At 60.3% G+C, this 12644-nt stretch overlaps 1 protein-coding gene across 20 annotated transcripts in view; it reads left to right on the top strand.

Moving 5' to 3' along the window:
- The window catches only part of EPB41L1 (erythrocyte membrane protein band 4.1 like 1), a 62530-nt gene that overhangs the window by 35740 nt on the left and 14146 nt on the right, over window positions 1–12644 (top strand). For 12 of the 20 annotated variants that reach the window (XM_068208245.1, XM_068208247.1, XM_068208243.1 and 9 more), the window contains 13 exons: window positions 352–516; window positions 1398–1502; window positions 1579–1621; window positions 2284–2359; window positions 2522–2740; window positions 2827–2914; window positions 3157–3309; window positions 3990–4087; window positions 4236–4411; window positions 5446–5594; window positions 6110–6145; window positions 7878–8069; window positions 9265–9363. In XM_068208245.1, coding sequence (XP_068064346.1) covers window positions 352–516; window positions 1398–1502; window positions 1579–1621; window positions 2284–2359; window positions 2522–2740; window positions 2827–2914; window positions 3157–3309; window positions 3990–4087; window positions 4236–4411; window positions 5446–5594; window positions 6110–6145; window positions 7878–8069; window positions 9265–9363 — 1599 coding nt within the window. The remainder of the gene's footprint in view (window positions 1–351; window positions 517–1397; window positions 1503–1578; window positions 1622–2283; window positions 2360–2521; window positions 2741–2826; window positions 2915–3156; window positions 3310–3989; window positions 4088–4235; window positions 4412–5445; window positions 5595–6109; window positions 6146–7877; window positions 8070–9264; window positions 9364–12644) is intronic. The other 8 variants (XM_068208244.1, XM_068208254.1, XM_068208255.1 and 5 more) reach the window with 3 other exon arrangements.

The raw sequence follows: 12644 nt of genomic DNA, 5'->3' as shown, positions 1-12644 counted from the left end.
CCAGCTGAGCTGCCCCGGGCCCGGCCGGGAGGGAGTGGTGCCGTGTCCCCAGCTGAGCTGCCCCGGGCCCGGCTGGGAGCCCCGGCTGCAGCCGGTGTTGGCTGTGGAGCTGCTGGGGACATGAGCTGCTGCCCTGGTGGTTGGGCAGGGAGGATTTGGGTGCCCAACTGACCCCAGGTGTCCGTTTTCCAGGGAGGTGGGCTATGCTGGCAGTGTGGGTTGGTGGAACTGGCCTTGGCTGGGCACGGTCCATCCGCAGCTGCCCTGCTCTGCTGTGCCGAGCCTTCCCCCTCTGCCCTTGGGTCCCTCGGGCAGTGGTGCCAGGTAACCCTCTGTGTGTCCCTGCTCCAGGGCACAGACATGGAGGACAAGGACTACAGTGAGACCGATGGGCTCTCTGACAAAACAACTCCCAGCAAGACCCAGAAATCACCCCAGAAAACCACCAAGAAAGTGAAGAGTGCCCTGTGCAGGGTGACCCTGCTCGATGCGTCCGAGTACGAGTGTGAGGTGGAGGTGAGTCCCAGATTTTGGGGGCCTGTGCTGGCACCAAGGAGGGGACACTCCTGGGACCCTGCCCAGTCCAGAGAGTCCTGAAGGACAGGACTCATCCTAGGACAGCTTTTTAGTACCTCTGTCCTACAGAAAAACACACACAGAAATAGTAATTTAAGTTGAAATTTCAAAATTAGTTAAAAATCTGGAAAGAAAGACCCTTGCAGGGAATATCAACCCAGTGAAACCAAATTTGGCAGCTACTCATAAGAGAAAACAGTGTCTAAGTCAGAAGCTTAGTGGCTGGGGATAGAGCTCTGCCTGGCAGTTCAGGCACCTGGCAGTGGCTGCAGGATGGGACAGAGGGGACATACACCTGGCAGTGGCTGCAGGATGGGATAGAGGGGACATGCACCTGGCAGTGGCTGCAGGATGGGACAGAGGGGACGTGCACCTGGCAGTGGCTGCAGGATGGGACAGAGGGGACATGCACCTGGCAGTGGCTGCAGGATGGGACAGAGGGGACATACACCTGGCAGTGGCTGCAGGATGGGACAGAGGGGACGTGCACCTGGCAGTGGCTGCAGGATGGGACAGAGGGGACGTGCACCTGGCAGTGGCTGCACCAAGTGTGCTCTCCATCACTCCACATGCTCCTGGATCCTGGTGGCTCTTGTTATGCTGTGCTGGGGGATCCAGCCACCACTGCCACCAGGAGCCCATCCCTGCAGCCCTGGGACACCCTTTGGCACCACTTTAGGGACACACAGGTGATCCTGGAGCTGCAAGGCTGGGATATGGTGAAGCCCACGCTGGGTGAGAGCATGTTTTGGTGGTCACCTGGAGGGGGTCCAGGAGCCCAAGGGACCAGTTGACCATCATCCTGTCCATGTCTCTGACAGAAACACGCCCGCGGTCAGGTGCTCTTTGACATGGTGTGCGAGCACCTCAACCTCCTGGAGAAGGACTACTTCGGCCTCACCTTCTGTGATTCGGACAGCCAGAAGGTGAGCACGGGGGGTCCCTCTGCAGCCAACCCCTCCAAGGTGGGGGCCCCCCTGACCTGCTGTCTCCTCATTGCAGAACTGGCTGGACCCCTCCAAGGAGATCAAGAAGCAGATCCGCAGTAAGTGCCTGGGCAGGGTCCATCCTCCCCAGCCCTGGGGTGTCCCATGCGGCTCCTGGATGGCTCAGTGTGGCTGTCCTGTGGCAGGTCACCTCCCCTCCTGCCCTGGAGGGGACCTTTGGCAACTGGCCTGGGGACAGGGATGCTGTTGCTCATTCAGCTGTTTGTTACCCACCTCTTCTCTTACTCATGAGAGGCGAGGGGACAAAGGACTCTGTCTGTGCCACTGGAGAGCTGTCTGAGACATGGTGCTGCTCTGGACACCACCTGCCCTGTGCAGGGAGGACAGGGATGGTAGGGAGAGTGGGGGCCTTGCTGAGAGAGGTCCTGGGGTGCATTTGCCACGGTATTGCCTTGCTGGGATGGCAGAAGAGCTGTTGCCCAAAGTGTCACCTTCTGGGATATAGGAGGCTTTTACTGGGCACTGAGCTTGTGGCTCCTGCAGTTGTGATGCTTTGCTGTCCTGAGCTCTCTGGGGAGAATTCCCCAAAAGTTGTGCTGGAGTCCCAGGTGCTGAGCCCCTGGCAGCTCCTGGAGCCCTCTTGTCCCTGCCCTGTGCAAGGCTTGGAGGGAGCAGCAGGCTTCTCTGGACACATGCATGCTCCTGTGTCCTGTGTGCAGCCCCATGGGTGCTGTCCTGAACTGCTCTCTCCCCTCCCTAGGCGGGCCCTGGAACTTTGCCTTCACTGTGAAGTTCTACCCTCCAGACCCTGCCCAGCTCACAGAGGACATCACCAGGTGAGGACCATGGGCCTCCTTCCCAGGGAGTCCCAGCCTGCTGTGGCATGCACAAGTCTCCTTCCTGGGGAGCCCCAGCCTGCCCTGGGGGGCACCAGATTGGTTCCTGGGGAACCCCAGCCTGCTGCCCTGCCCCACTCTGACCGCCTGCCCCTCCTGCAGATACTACCTGTGCCTGCAGCTCCGTGCTGACATCATCACGGGCCGCCTTCCCTGCTCCTTCGTCACCCACGCCCTGCTGGGCTCCTACGCCGTCCAGGCCGAGCTGGGTGACCATGACACTGAGGAGCATGTGGGCAACTACGTGAGCGAGCTGCGCTTCGCCCCCAACCAGACGCGGGAGCTGGAGGAGCGCATCATGGAGCTGCACAAGACCTACCGGTGAGCCCCAGGAGGGGACAGCACGGACAGCTGCCCCATGCCCCTGGGGCACCCAGCCACGTGTCCCCCTCTCTGTCTCCCTGCAGGGGAATGACCCCTGGGGAAGCAGAGATCCACTTCCTGGAGAATGCCAAGAAGCTCTCCATGTACGGGGTGGACCTGCACCACGCCAAGGTACAGGGCTAGGGGCCATAAGAGCACTGCCCCTTCCCAGCCTGCTCCTGCCCACTTTCCTCCTGTAGGGAAGGCTCCTGGCATGGCTTTGGGTGGCACCAGAGAAGCACCAGAGATCAAACTCCACCAGCCTGGAGTTCAGTGTTCCCTCTGCCAGCCAGCACTCTGCAGGAGGGATGTGGCACTGCTGGCCAGGCTGGCTCTTGCCAAGCTGCTGACCTGTCCCCTCCTGTCCTCTCCAGGACTCAGAGGGCATCGACATCATGCTGGGCGTCTGCGCCAATGGTCTCCTCATCTACAGGGACCGGCTGCGCATCAACCGCTTCGCCTGGCCCAAGATCCTCAAGATTTCCTACAAGAGGAGCAACTTCTACATCAAGATCCGCCCAGGGGAGGTGGGTGCCTGGTGCTGGTGCAGCCCCTGGGTACCTGTCCTGAGGCTGATCGTGAGGATTTCCTCACCTGGCTCCGGCCTCTGCTCCAAGGATTCCACATTTATGACCGTGCTGGCCAAGAGAGCACATTTCCTATGGCATGGATTTTCTTTTGTGTTTTGTCGTGACTTCAGCAGCTGAGGGATGCCAGGATCCCATCCCTGACAGATGCTATGACCCTGCTGGTATAGGGAGCTTGTCCAGGAATGGGGGTTGAGGGCCAATCTTCACAAGTTTTTTTCATTCATTTTCAGTCTTTATTTTCACTCATTTATAGTAGGAAAATGCATTTCCACTCATGTGTTTCAGCAAGCTGGAGGGCAAGGACAGTACACATGGGAGTGGTGACCTCATACCAAAACAGCTGTAAAAGCTTTTTGTTTCTTGAGGGAATTTGTCTTGCACAGAAAAGCCATTTACAGCTGAGGAAAGTACTTAGCCAGAGGTGTGGGGTGTATCCCATCACTCTGCTGGGCATGGTGCTGGGCATGGACCATCCCACCATGGATTTGAAGAAGATTTTTGATGGTCTTTTGCATGGTCACAGCTCCTGCCAGGGGAACCTGAGGACCTTGGCAAGGTCCTGGCATGTCCCCTGGGACAGGATGTGCCTGTAACAGCCTGTCTCTGTCTCCCCCAAGTACGAACAGTTTGAGAGCACCATTGGCTTCAAGCTGCCCAACCACCGCTCAGCCAAGAGGCTCTGGAAGGTCTGCATAGAGCATCACACCTTCTTCAGGTGAGGCACCTTCTCTAGACCTTCTCCAGGCCTCCTTTCCTGGAGGGCAGACACATTCCTGCTTCTGCTGCAGTGGGTGCACATGGGGAGCAGTGCCAGGAGGCCTGACTGGGGCTCGCTGACACTGTCCCACCCCTGTGATCCCTAGGCTGGTGTCCCCAGAGCCACCCCCCAAGGGCTTCCTGGTGATGGGCTCCAAGTTTCGGTACAGCGGGCGCACGCAGGCGCAGACGCGCCAGGCCAGCGCCCTCATCGACCGCCCCGCGCCCTTCTTTGAGCGCTCCTCCAGCAAACGCTACACCATGTCCCGCAGCCTGGACGGAGGTACAGGGGATCAGGGGGACGCTGCTGCACTGGCACGAACAGGGGAAGCTGCCCGGCCTCGCTGGGCGGGGTCACAGCAGCATCAGGCTTCCTTCTGGAGGCTGTCCCCAGCCTCATCCCCGTGGCGCAGGGGCTGTCCCCACCCCAAGGGCTAGCTCAGACTGTGCATGAACAGAGGGACATGGTAGGGCTGGGGTCAGGCAGCTCAGGGACACATCACCCGCTCCCCTGTACCCTGGGACCCCTGGAACTACCTGCCCCGGGTGTGAGCTGGCAAAGTCATGGGGACTGGGGCAGGAGCAGGGTGACAGGGCTGCAGTGACCCGGCTGTCAGAGCTGGCAGGGGCAGGGTGACAGGGCTGCAGTGACCCGGCTGTCAGAGCTGGCAGGGGCAGGGTGGCAGGGCTGCAATGACCCAGCTGTCAGAGCTGGCAGGGGCAGGGTGGCAGGGCTGCAGTGACCCAGCTGTCAGAGCTGGCAGGGGCAGGGTGGCAGGGCTGCAATGACCCAGCTGTCAGAGCTGGCAGGGGCAGGGTGGCAGGGCTGCAGTGACCCAGCTGTCAGAGCTGGCAGGGGCAGGGTGGCAGGGCTGCAGTGACCCAGCTGTCAGAGCTGGCAGGGGCAGGGTGGCAGGGCTGCAGTGACCCGGCTGTCAGAGCTGGCAGGGGCAGGGTGGCAGGGCTGCAGTGACCCAGCTGTCAGAGCTGGCAGGGGCAGGGTGGCAGGGCTGCAGTGACCCAGCTGTCAGAGCTGGCAGGGGCAGGGTGGCAGGGCTGCAGTGACCCGGCTGTCAGAGCTGGCAGGGGCAGGGTGGCAGGGCTGCAGTGACCCAGCTGTCAGAGCTGGCAGGGGCAGGGTGGCAGGGCTGCAGTGACCCAGCTGTCAGAGCTGGCAGGGGCAGGGTGGCAGGGCTGCAGTGACCCAGCTGTCAGAGCTGGCAGGGGCAGGGTGGCAGGGCTGCAGTGACCCAGCTGTCAGAGCTGGCAGGGGCAGGGTGGCAGGGCTGCAGTGACCCGGATGTCCTCCATGGGCAGAGTTCTCGCGCCCAGCCTCTGTCAGCGAGAACCATGACGCCGGGCCTGAGGGTGAGAAGCAGGATGAGGACGGTGAGTCTGGCAGCAGGAGACGCTCTGAGACGGAGGATGAGGAGGTGACCACCCCGACAAAGATCAAGGAGCTGAAGGTACAGCCGAGGTGGGCAGAAGAGGGTGGGGGTGGAGGAGTAGGCAGGCAGGGCCCGGGCACAGGCAGCAGGGCTGGGCGGCAGGCAGGAAGGGTCACCTCGGGGCAGGGTCCCTGCAGCCCTGCTGGTGTCACCTGTGGCCCAGGCTGGTGGGACCCTTAGGATGTGGCTCTTGGCCCCACCGGTGCAAGTGGAGCTGTCACAGGGGTTCATCTTAACTTGGATTCCCCAGAGCCCTCCAGGTGGTGTCAAGGCTCATCCCCAGGCAGGGCTGGACCTGGGAGCAGCCCGGTTCTGGGGCAGGGATGGGGACAGGCTGAGCACATCAGTGCCCATCACTGCCTGGGCACAGCCCACCCCATCCTGCCCTGGTCCCTGGGCTGTCCCAGCCCATTTCAGCCCCGTGCTGGGAGGGGAGGGGGGTCCCTACCAGCCTATCAGCTTAACTGTGGTGTTTGTGACAAGTGCCCTCAACTGACCCTGCTGGTTACTTTTAACTCTCTCTTTGCTGCCAGCCGGAGCACGAAACAACCCCCAGGCACAAGCAGGAGGTATTCTCTCTCTGGAGTATCTTAGTCCTCATTGGTCCATCATATTGTCCATCCTTCCCAAAACAAGTCCGTCTGTCACCCTATTTACTGGAATACAAGATGCACCGGGCCGGGGGTTGGGTGCTGGAGGAGCCCGAGGAGCAGACAGCTGGGGATCAGCTGTGGCATCTTCTATCCCACTAAGTAAGGTGGTCCTGATCGTGCCTGTGAGCAAGAGCCCTCCCAAGGGCAGGAGAGCCCCTGGCCCATTGGGATGACCTGGCTTCTGCTCGTGTTCCTGACCCCACCATGTCCTCACCTTGTGTCTCCTCTCCTGTGGAGCTAGTCCCATCCTCCTGCTGGCACCCGACCCACGCTCTGCTCCTGCCTGACCCAAACTGCCTCATCCTCCCCTTGCCCAGCTCTCCTGCAGCCCCCAAAGAGCTGGGCTGGGGCTCCCCAAGCACTGTGGCTGCCATCCTCCCCCACAGGGGCCAAGAGGCTCTGAGCTGCCTGGGGGAGCCAGCACTCACACCAGCCCTGTGCCTGCCCACCCTGAGAGGGGCTGAGCAGAGAGGGAGGCTGAACCCTCCCTGCACAAATTGTGCCTGTGGTGGCCCCATCAGGAACGATTTGTCCTGGCCTCAAATCCAGGGCTGCTCCCTGGGGGATCCCCTTTGTGAGCAGAGATCCCAGCTGGAGCTGTCAATGGGAGCGAGCACGGCCAGGGGCTGGGGTCGGCCATGCCGGCACCGCCCAGGCTCCCTGTGCAGCCCCACCGGGGGTGGGCCCCGGCCCCGACCCCGCCTGCCTCATCGCTTGCCCACTGCATGTGCATGTGCTGCGCCCAGCCCAGAGGTGGGCACACCTGAGCCCTCCTCACCTCCGACATGCAGGGCCAGGGCGGGACTTTTCCTGAGCTCTGCTGAGCCTTCTGTGTCTGGAAAATTTGGTGGGGCTTTTCCTGGGACTCTCACGGGTCTCTGCTCTGTTGCCGAGGAGGTACGAGGGAGGTGTTTGGGGGCCTCCTTTTGAACCTCAGGAGAGCTTTGGGTTTGGGTTGGAGGCAGAAGCCAGGTTCCTCCTGGGAGTCGGTTTGCCCACCTCTGCGGCGGGACGAGGGGGCACTCTGGCGCTGTGCCCTCACCGAGCCACGCTCTGACACCTGACCCCTCTCCCCTGGGCGCTCTGAGCTGTCCTGTCTCCACAGCAGATCAGACCCACCCACCCTGTGCTGGTCCACAGGGATCCAGTCTTGGATCCATGCTGGACATCCCTGCCCAGCCCTGGGCCTCCACCCCTTTGTCAGAGCCTTCTCCAGAGGAGCTCTGCTGGAAATGCCTTTCTGAGACAGAGCCTGGGCTCCCTTTGTGCCTGGCACCAGACAACAGCAGAGGCTGCTGGTGTTTCCAGCAGGGCCCCATTCCTTGCTGATCCCAAGGGAAAGCTGGGTGTCCCTTCCAGGAAGCTTTAGCTTGTCCCCAGCCAGGAGGACACAGAGCCCTGGAGATGCCACCAGGCCATGCCGTGCCCTTTACCTGCTACACACGTTCTGCTGCTGCCTGCAGTGAAAGAGCTCCTCCCTCTCCTACAGTGAGACCTGCAGACCATGGTGCTCCATTACGCTCCTCATTTGGCTCCTGAGATCCTAAATTCCAGCCCAGTGTGACACCAACCCTCCTGGTGCCCCTGCTCGTCCCTTTGGACTGGGCTGCTGCTTTAACCATTGCTCTCTTCCTCTCTTCTCCCCAAGTTTTTAGACAAGCCAGAGGATGTTTTGCTGAAGCATCAGGCCAGCATCAATGAGCTGAAGCGGACCCTGAAGGAGCCCAACAGCAAACTGGTTCACAGGGACCGGGACAGGAGGCTGCCTTCCTCACCAGCCTCTTCCTCACCCAAGCACGAGGATGAAACACCAAAGGGAACCCCTGAAAAGGCCACAGAGGTTTGTTCTGGTGCTTCTCTTCCAGAGAGGATCAGGATCTGTTGGGGAGGAGTCCTTCAGCTGCTGTGCTGCCCTGAGGAAGCTCAGTGGGAGTGACGTGCTGCGGACAGGGGTGTTGTTTCTGTTTTTGAACCATTTTCACTGCTGGTGGGGGTTCTTCCTGGGCACTGCAGGAGACTGAGCAGCCCTTGTCTGGAGGGGTTTTGGGGGTACCTGAGAGGTGGGCTGTGGCTCTGGTGGCCCATGGGATGGGGTTTTACTCACTCTTCTCAGGAGCAGCCTGTGGGGTAGGGCCCATGCAGTTCCTGCCCAGGGGTGTCCCCAACAGAGCAGGACCAGGCTCCTGTGCAGGGGTGCCCCATGGTGCTCTCAGCAGTGGAACCTGAGTGGTGGGAGGAGGTGGAAGAAGAGAGGTGCCATGCTGGCATCCCAAAGCCACATCCTCCCTTCTGGGCATTCTGCACACTGGCTTTGCACTGGGACCGTGGGGGCAACAGGAGAATGCTGGAACTGGGTGCCAGGACAGCCCCTAGTGCTGGAGCGTGGCTGAAGGGATGGGATGTGGCACAGCTGAGCTCTGTGGCCTGGGGCCCTGCTGGGCTCAGTGCAGCAGCATGTGACAGGAGTGTCCCCCTGCCAGCCTGGATGCCCTGTCCCTGCCAGGGACCTTCCCTGCCTGCTGTCCCTCGGCAGGGCTCTGAGCCAGTGCTGTGCCCGCAGCAGGGGACGTGGCTCCAGGAGGGTGGGTGCCACACGTGGGGCTGCTCTGCCCTGGCTGCCCCCTGTCATGCAGAGGGCACGGGCTCAGCAGGGAATTTGGGATGTGCCCGTGTTCCCACTGGGCCCCAGCACTGCCTGGAGATTGGGGCTGCATGGGGGGGCTGTGGCCCCTCACAAAGCACTCGGCTGGGAAGAGGAAGAGGGGCTTTCCCTCACATTGATTTTACCATGGAATATATCAGGTGCAGAGATGTGAATGGAGCATCTAGAGCTGGCACAGCTGTGACCTCTGTCCATCTATCTATCAATCCTTCCATCCATTCATCCATCCGCTCACCCACCTACCCACCCTTTGTTCCTTCATTCCTTCTCAAATTCTTCCTTTCTCTCTCTCTCTCTCTCTCTCTCTTTGTCTCTCTGTCTCTGTCTCCCTCTCTCTCTCCCCGTGGGTGCTGGGGTTTCCGTGCTGGCACAGACGATGGAAGAGGACACCTTAGACGATTTTGCATCTGAGCATGGAGCTTCCCTAAGCATGGAGTCTTTCACGCAGAAAAGCCTTGTCTCCTCTCCTGAGGTTGTCACCATCCCCTTTCTCCCCCACCTCTCACTCTCACCATGGGGGTCCCCAGCCTGCCAAGGGGTCTTGTGCCCTCTGAGCAGGGCTGCCCATGGGTGGGTCCCCTTTCTGGTGATAGGCAGGGCTGTTGGTGAAACATCTCCTCTGGCTGTTCCTGCTGGACTGTGAGATGTGTTCCTGGAGAGAGCTCCCAGTGCTGGTGCAGGGCCGTGCTGGAGCTCAGTACTGAGGGTCCCAAGGTGTGACAAGCACATTTCAGCAGGGGTGACCCCATGGCCTGGACACCTGGGTGGCTGCTCCAGCAGCCTCAGGCTGTCCTGGCTGCAGCTGGAGTTCTCTAGGCCCAGGCACCCTGACAAAGGGCATCCTTGGACCCATGCCTGTGCACAGCCAGGTCACGCTCCATCAGCATGAGGGGTGTGAGCTCACAGCACCCCCTGTGTGCGGGTTTAGCTCAAGGGAGGGGACAGCCAAGAGTGGTGCCTTCACTGAGCAGAAGCAGGCTGGGGTTTGAGCCTTGCTTCTGTCAGGATTGGCCCCAGGGGCATGCGATGCTGGGACACTTGTCCTGCCTGGGCACCCCAGAGAGAGGCAGAGAGGTGGGGGACAGGCTGGGCACACTCTTGCTCCATGTGGATGTCCCATAGTCCATGCAGAAGTCACTAGCATGGGCAGGAGCCTGAACCTGGGCTGTCTGAAGCAATCCCCAGGAGGCAGGATGGGGTTCAGGGAGGGCTTGGGCACAGCCTGGGCTTCAGCAAAGATATGGCACCTTCAGTGGAGCAACAGCATCTCCTGGTCCATGTTGGCACCCTCCCCATTCCAGTATTTCAGAGCTGGAGGACAGAAACAGCAGGTGTGAAGTGCACACATATCTCCTGAGTCAGTCTTGCCCTCGGTGTGCCCAGCCTGAGCTGGGGTACAGGTGCTAAGGTGGCCTCACCTGTGGTTTCTCTCCAGGCATCTGTGACTGAGACTCGGCCCCGGCATGTCCCCACATATCCCCACAGGCCAGAGCCTGTGGTTTCCCTGAGAGATTCATGGCCCTGAGGGGGTGATGGCACAAGGACAGCACATTTGCAGAGCCTGAAGCTCTCATCACTGCCAGAAGGTCCTCTGGTGCCCATGGGCTGCAGGCCCACTGAGGTTGGGTGGTCTGTCACTTCCAGCCCTCTGTCCCCACTCCTGCTGGAAGACAGGAACTCTGGACTGGACAGTGCCAGGAGCCTCTCCAGCCCCCTGTTTTCTCCCAGCATCTGATTCTGTCATTATCCTTGCCTGAGGCTGTGCTTTCCTCTCAGGTGAGCTGGGTCTTCTTCAAAGCAGAGAAGGGCAGCAGGGGCACTGAAGGATGCCCAGGGGAGAAGCCCCCCATGTGCCTGGGGCTCTCCAAGGTTGTGGCCCCCGATGGCAGGAGCAGAGGCTGTCTCTGCTCCCTGCTGTTTTCTTTTCTTTTCTTTCTGTCTCTTGTGCTACCTAGGCCACTGTGGGAATGGCCTTCCCAGTTGTTCTTGTCCCTGAAGCAGATTTATGGGGAGGGAGGGAGGGAGGGAGGGAGGGAGGGAGGGCAGGAAGTGTGAAAGTCATTTATCCCTTGGGAGGTCAAGGCTGGTCTCTGGGCAGAGCCTTCCCAGCATCATCCCTTCAGAGGCAGCTTTGCTGTGGCTCCATCCTCCAGCCCACTGACCTCCAAAGCTCATGAGCTCCCTCCTTCCCTGAGGGATGTGCCCCAGTATCCAGAGATTTGCTTCAAGCATCCCCCAGTATGACAGCCTGGGGTCCCAGGGGTCCGTCCGGCCCCCCAGGCAGCCGCTGCCGTAGGTGTCCCGGATAGCGCTGTGCTTTATCAGCTCAGCCTGTCCGGGTACCTCAGGCTAGCTCCCAGCCCAGGCAACTTAGCGAGCAACTCTGGAGTGACTTCAGCTCTGTGAGTTCACCTCTTAGGTGGTTTTGCTCTGTGCTCACAAGTGCCTCAGCAGACGCAGGGATTGAGAGAGGAGAAGTCTGTGTGCAGTTCTGCAGCGGTGTCTTTTATTGGCAGCTCCTGCGAAGGGTTCCAGTGACAGCTCTTCCACTGAACTGGGCAGAGATGGGGGTTTATGTAGGGTACTGGGGTGTTGGAAATTGTCCAGTGGCCAGGGCTGAGGAGAATACAACCTATAGCCTTACAGAGAGATAACAAGGGTCCGAGGGCGGAAGAGGGGCTGCTTTGGTCCACTCATCATGACTCTGCATTTCTTGTCTTAGGCGAGTGACTGCCAGGGAGGCCTTGCAGGGCCTCTGACTGCTACACCCCAGAGCCCTGAGGCTCTGGAGACAAAGGGCTGCCCTGAGCTGTGAGCTGTAGCCAGAGCCCTCCAGAGCAGAGTTCACATCACACCAAGGAGGAGCTAGATGTCCCTTGAGCTGGGCTATGCTCATCTCAAGAGTCTGAGGAGAAGGAAGAAGCTGATTTGGAAATAAATCTGAAACTTTGGGGTTTTCCTGACTGGGTGAAGAGGTCCTGTCATAGATGAACACGTTCCAGGGGCCAAACTTTTTGATCTGCATTTATCTTGGGCCTTAACTCAGAAGAGGAGCCTCAAGAAAATCATCCCCTTTGCCCAGGGAAGATCTCCTCCAAAGGACTCTGGTTTGCAGCCAGAGAAGAGGGATGAGAGGGCTTTGCTGAGGAGATTTGTACATGTGCCCACAAGCTGTCCATCCTTGTCCTGGCTGAGAACAGGTCCAGCAGTGGGACAGCAGGGCAGAAGCAGGAGAGAAGCTGCTGCACCCTCAGGAAAGTGAGTGATGTCCTGTCTGAGCATGGCTGCTGAACAGCAGGAAGGAGTGCAGAGGGAATGAGTGCCAGAGCAGCGTGGGCTGCCCAGCAGCCCAGAGAGCCTCCCAGCCCGGGGGATGCTGCTGCCATGGGTCAGACCCACCTGGGAACGAGCCCGGGGCAGCCGCTGCTCCTAGCAGGCATTGATGGGCTCTGTTCCCAGTTCCATGGACTGGGAAGGAACAAAAGCTGCACTGGAAGCAGGAGTGGAGGAAGGGAGCTGGACAGCAGCTGGTGCAGGGTAAGGGGCTGTGGGAGAGGCTCGTGCTGGAGGGGGCTGGGGGTCAGGTCTCCTGCAGACCCTGCTGCTCAGTGGGGCTGCCTGGCCATGGCAGAGTCCCTGCCAAGGGTCCCTCTGGCACAGAGGAGGAGGGTGCCCTTGCTGCCCATCCCTGTGGATGTCCTGGCACTGTGAGTAGCTGGTACCTTCCTGCCCTCAGGGGTGGGGTGTTCTCTT

This window comes from Anomalospiza imberbis, chromosome 17, assembly GCF_031753505.1.
Source record: "Anomalospiza imberbis isolate Cuckoo-Finch-1a 21T00152 chromosome 17, ASM3175350v1, whole genome shotgun sequence".
NCBI lineage: Eukaryota > Metazoa > Chordata > Aves > Passeriformes > Viduidae > Anomalospiza > Anomalospiza imberbis.
The sequence above is the reverse complement of the archived record's forward strand: the minus strand, read 5'-3'. Positions and strand labels throughout refer to the sequence as shown.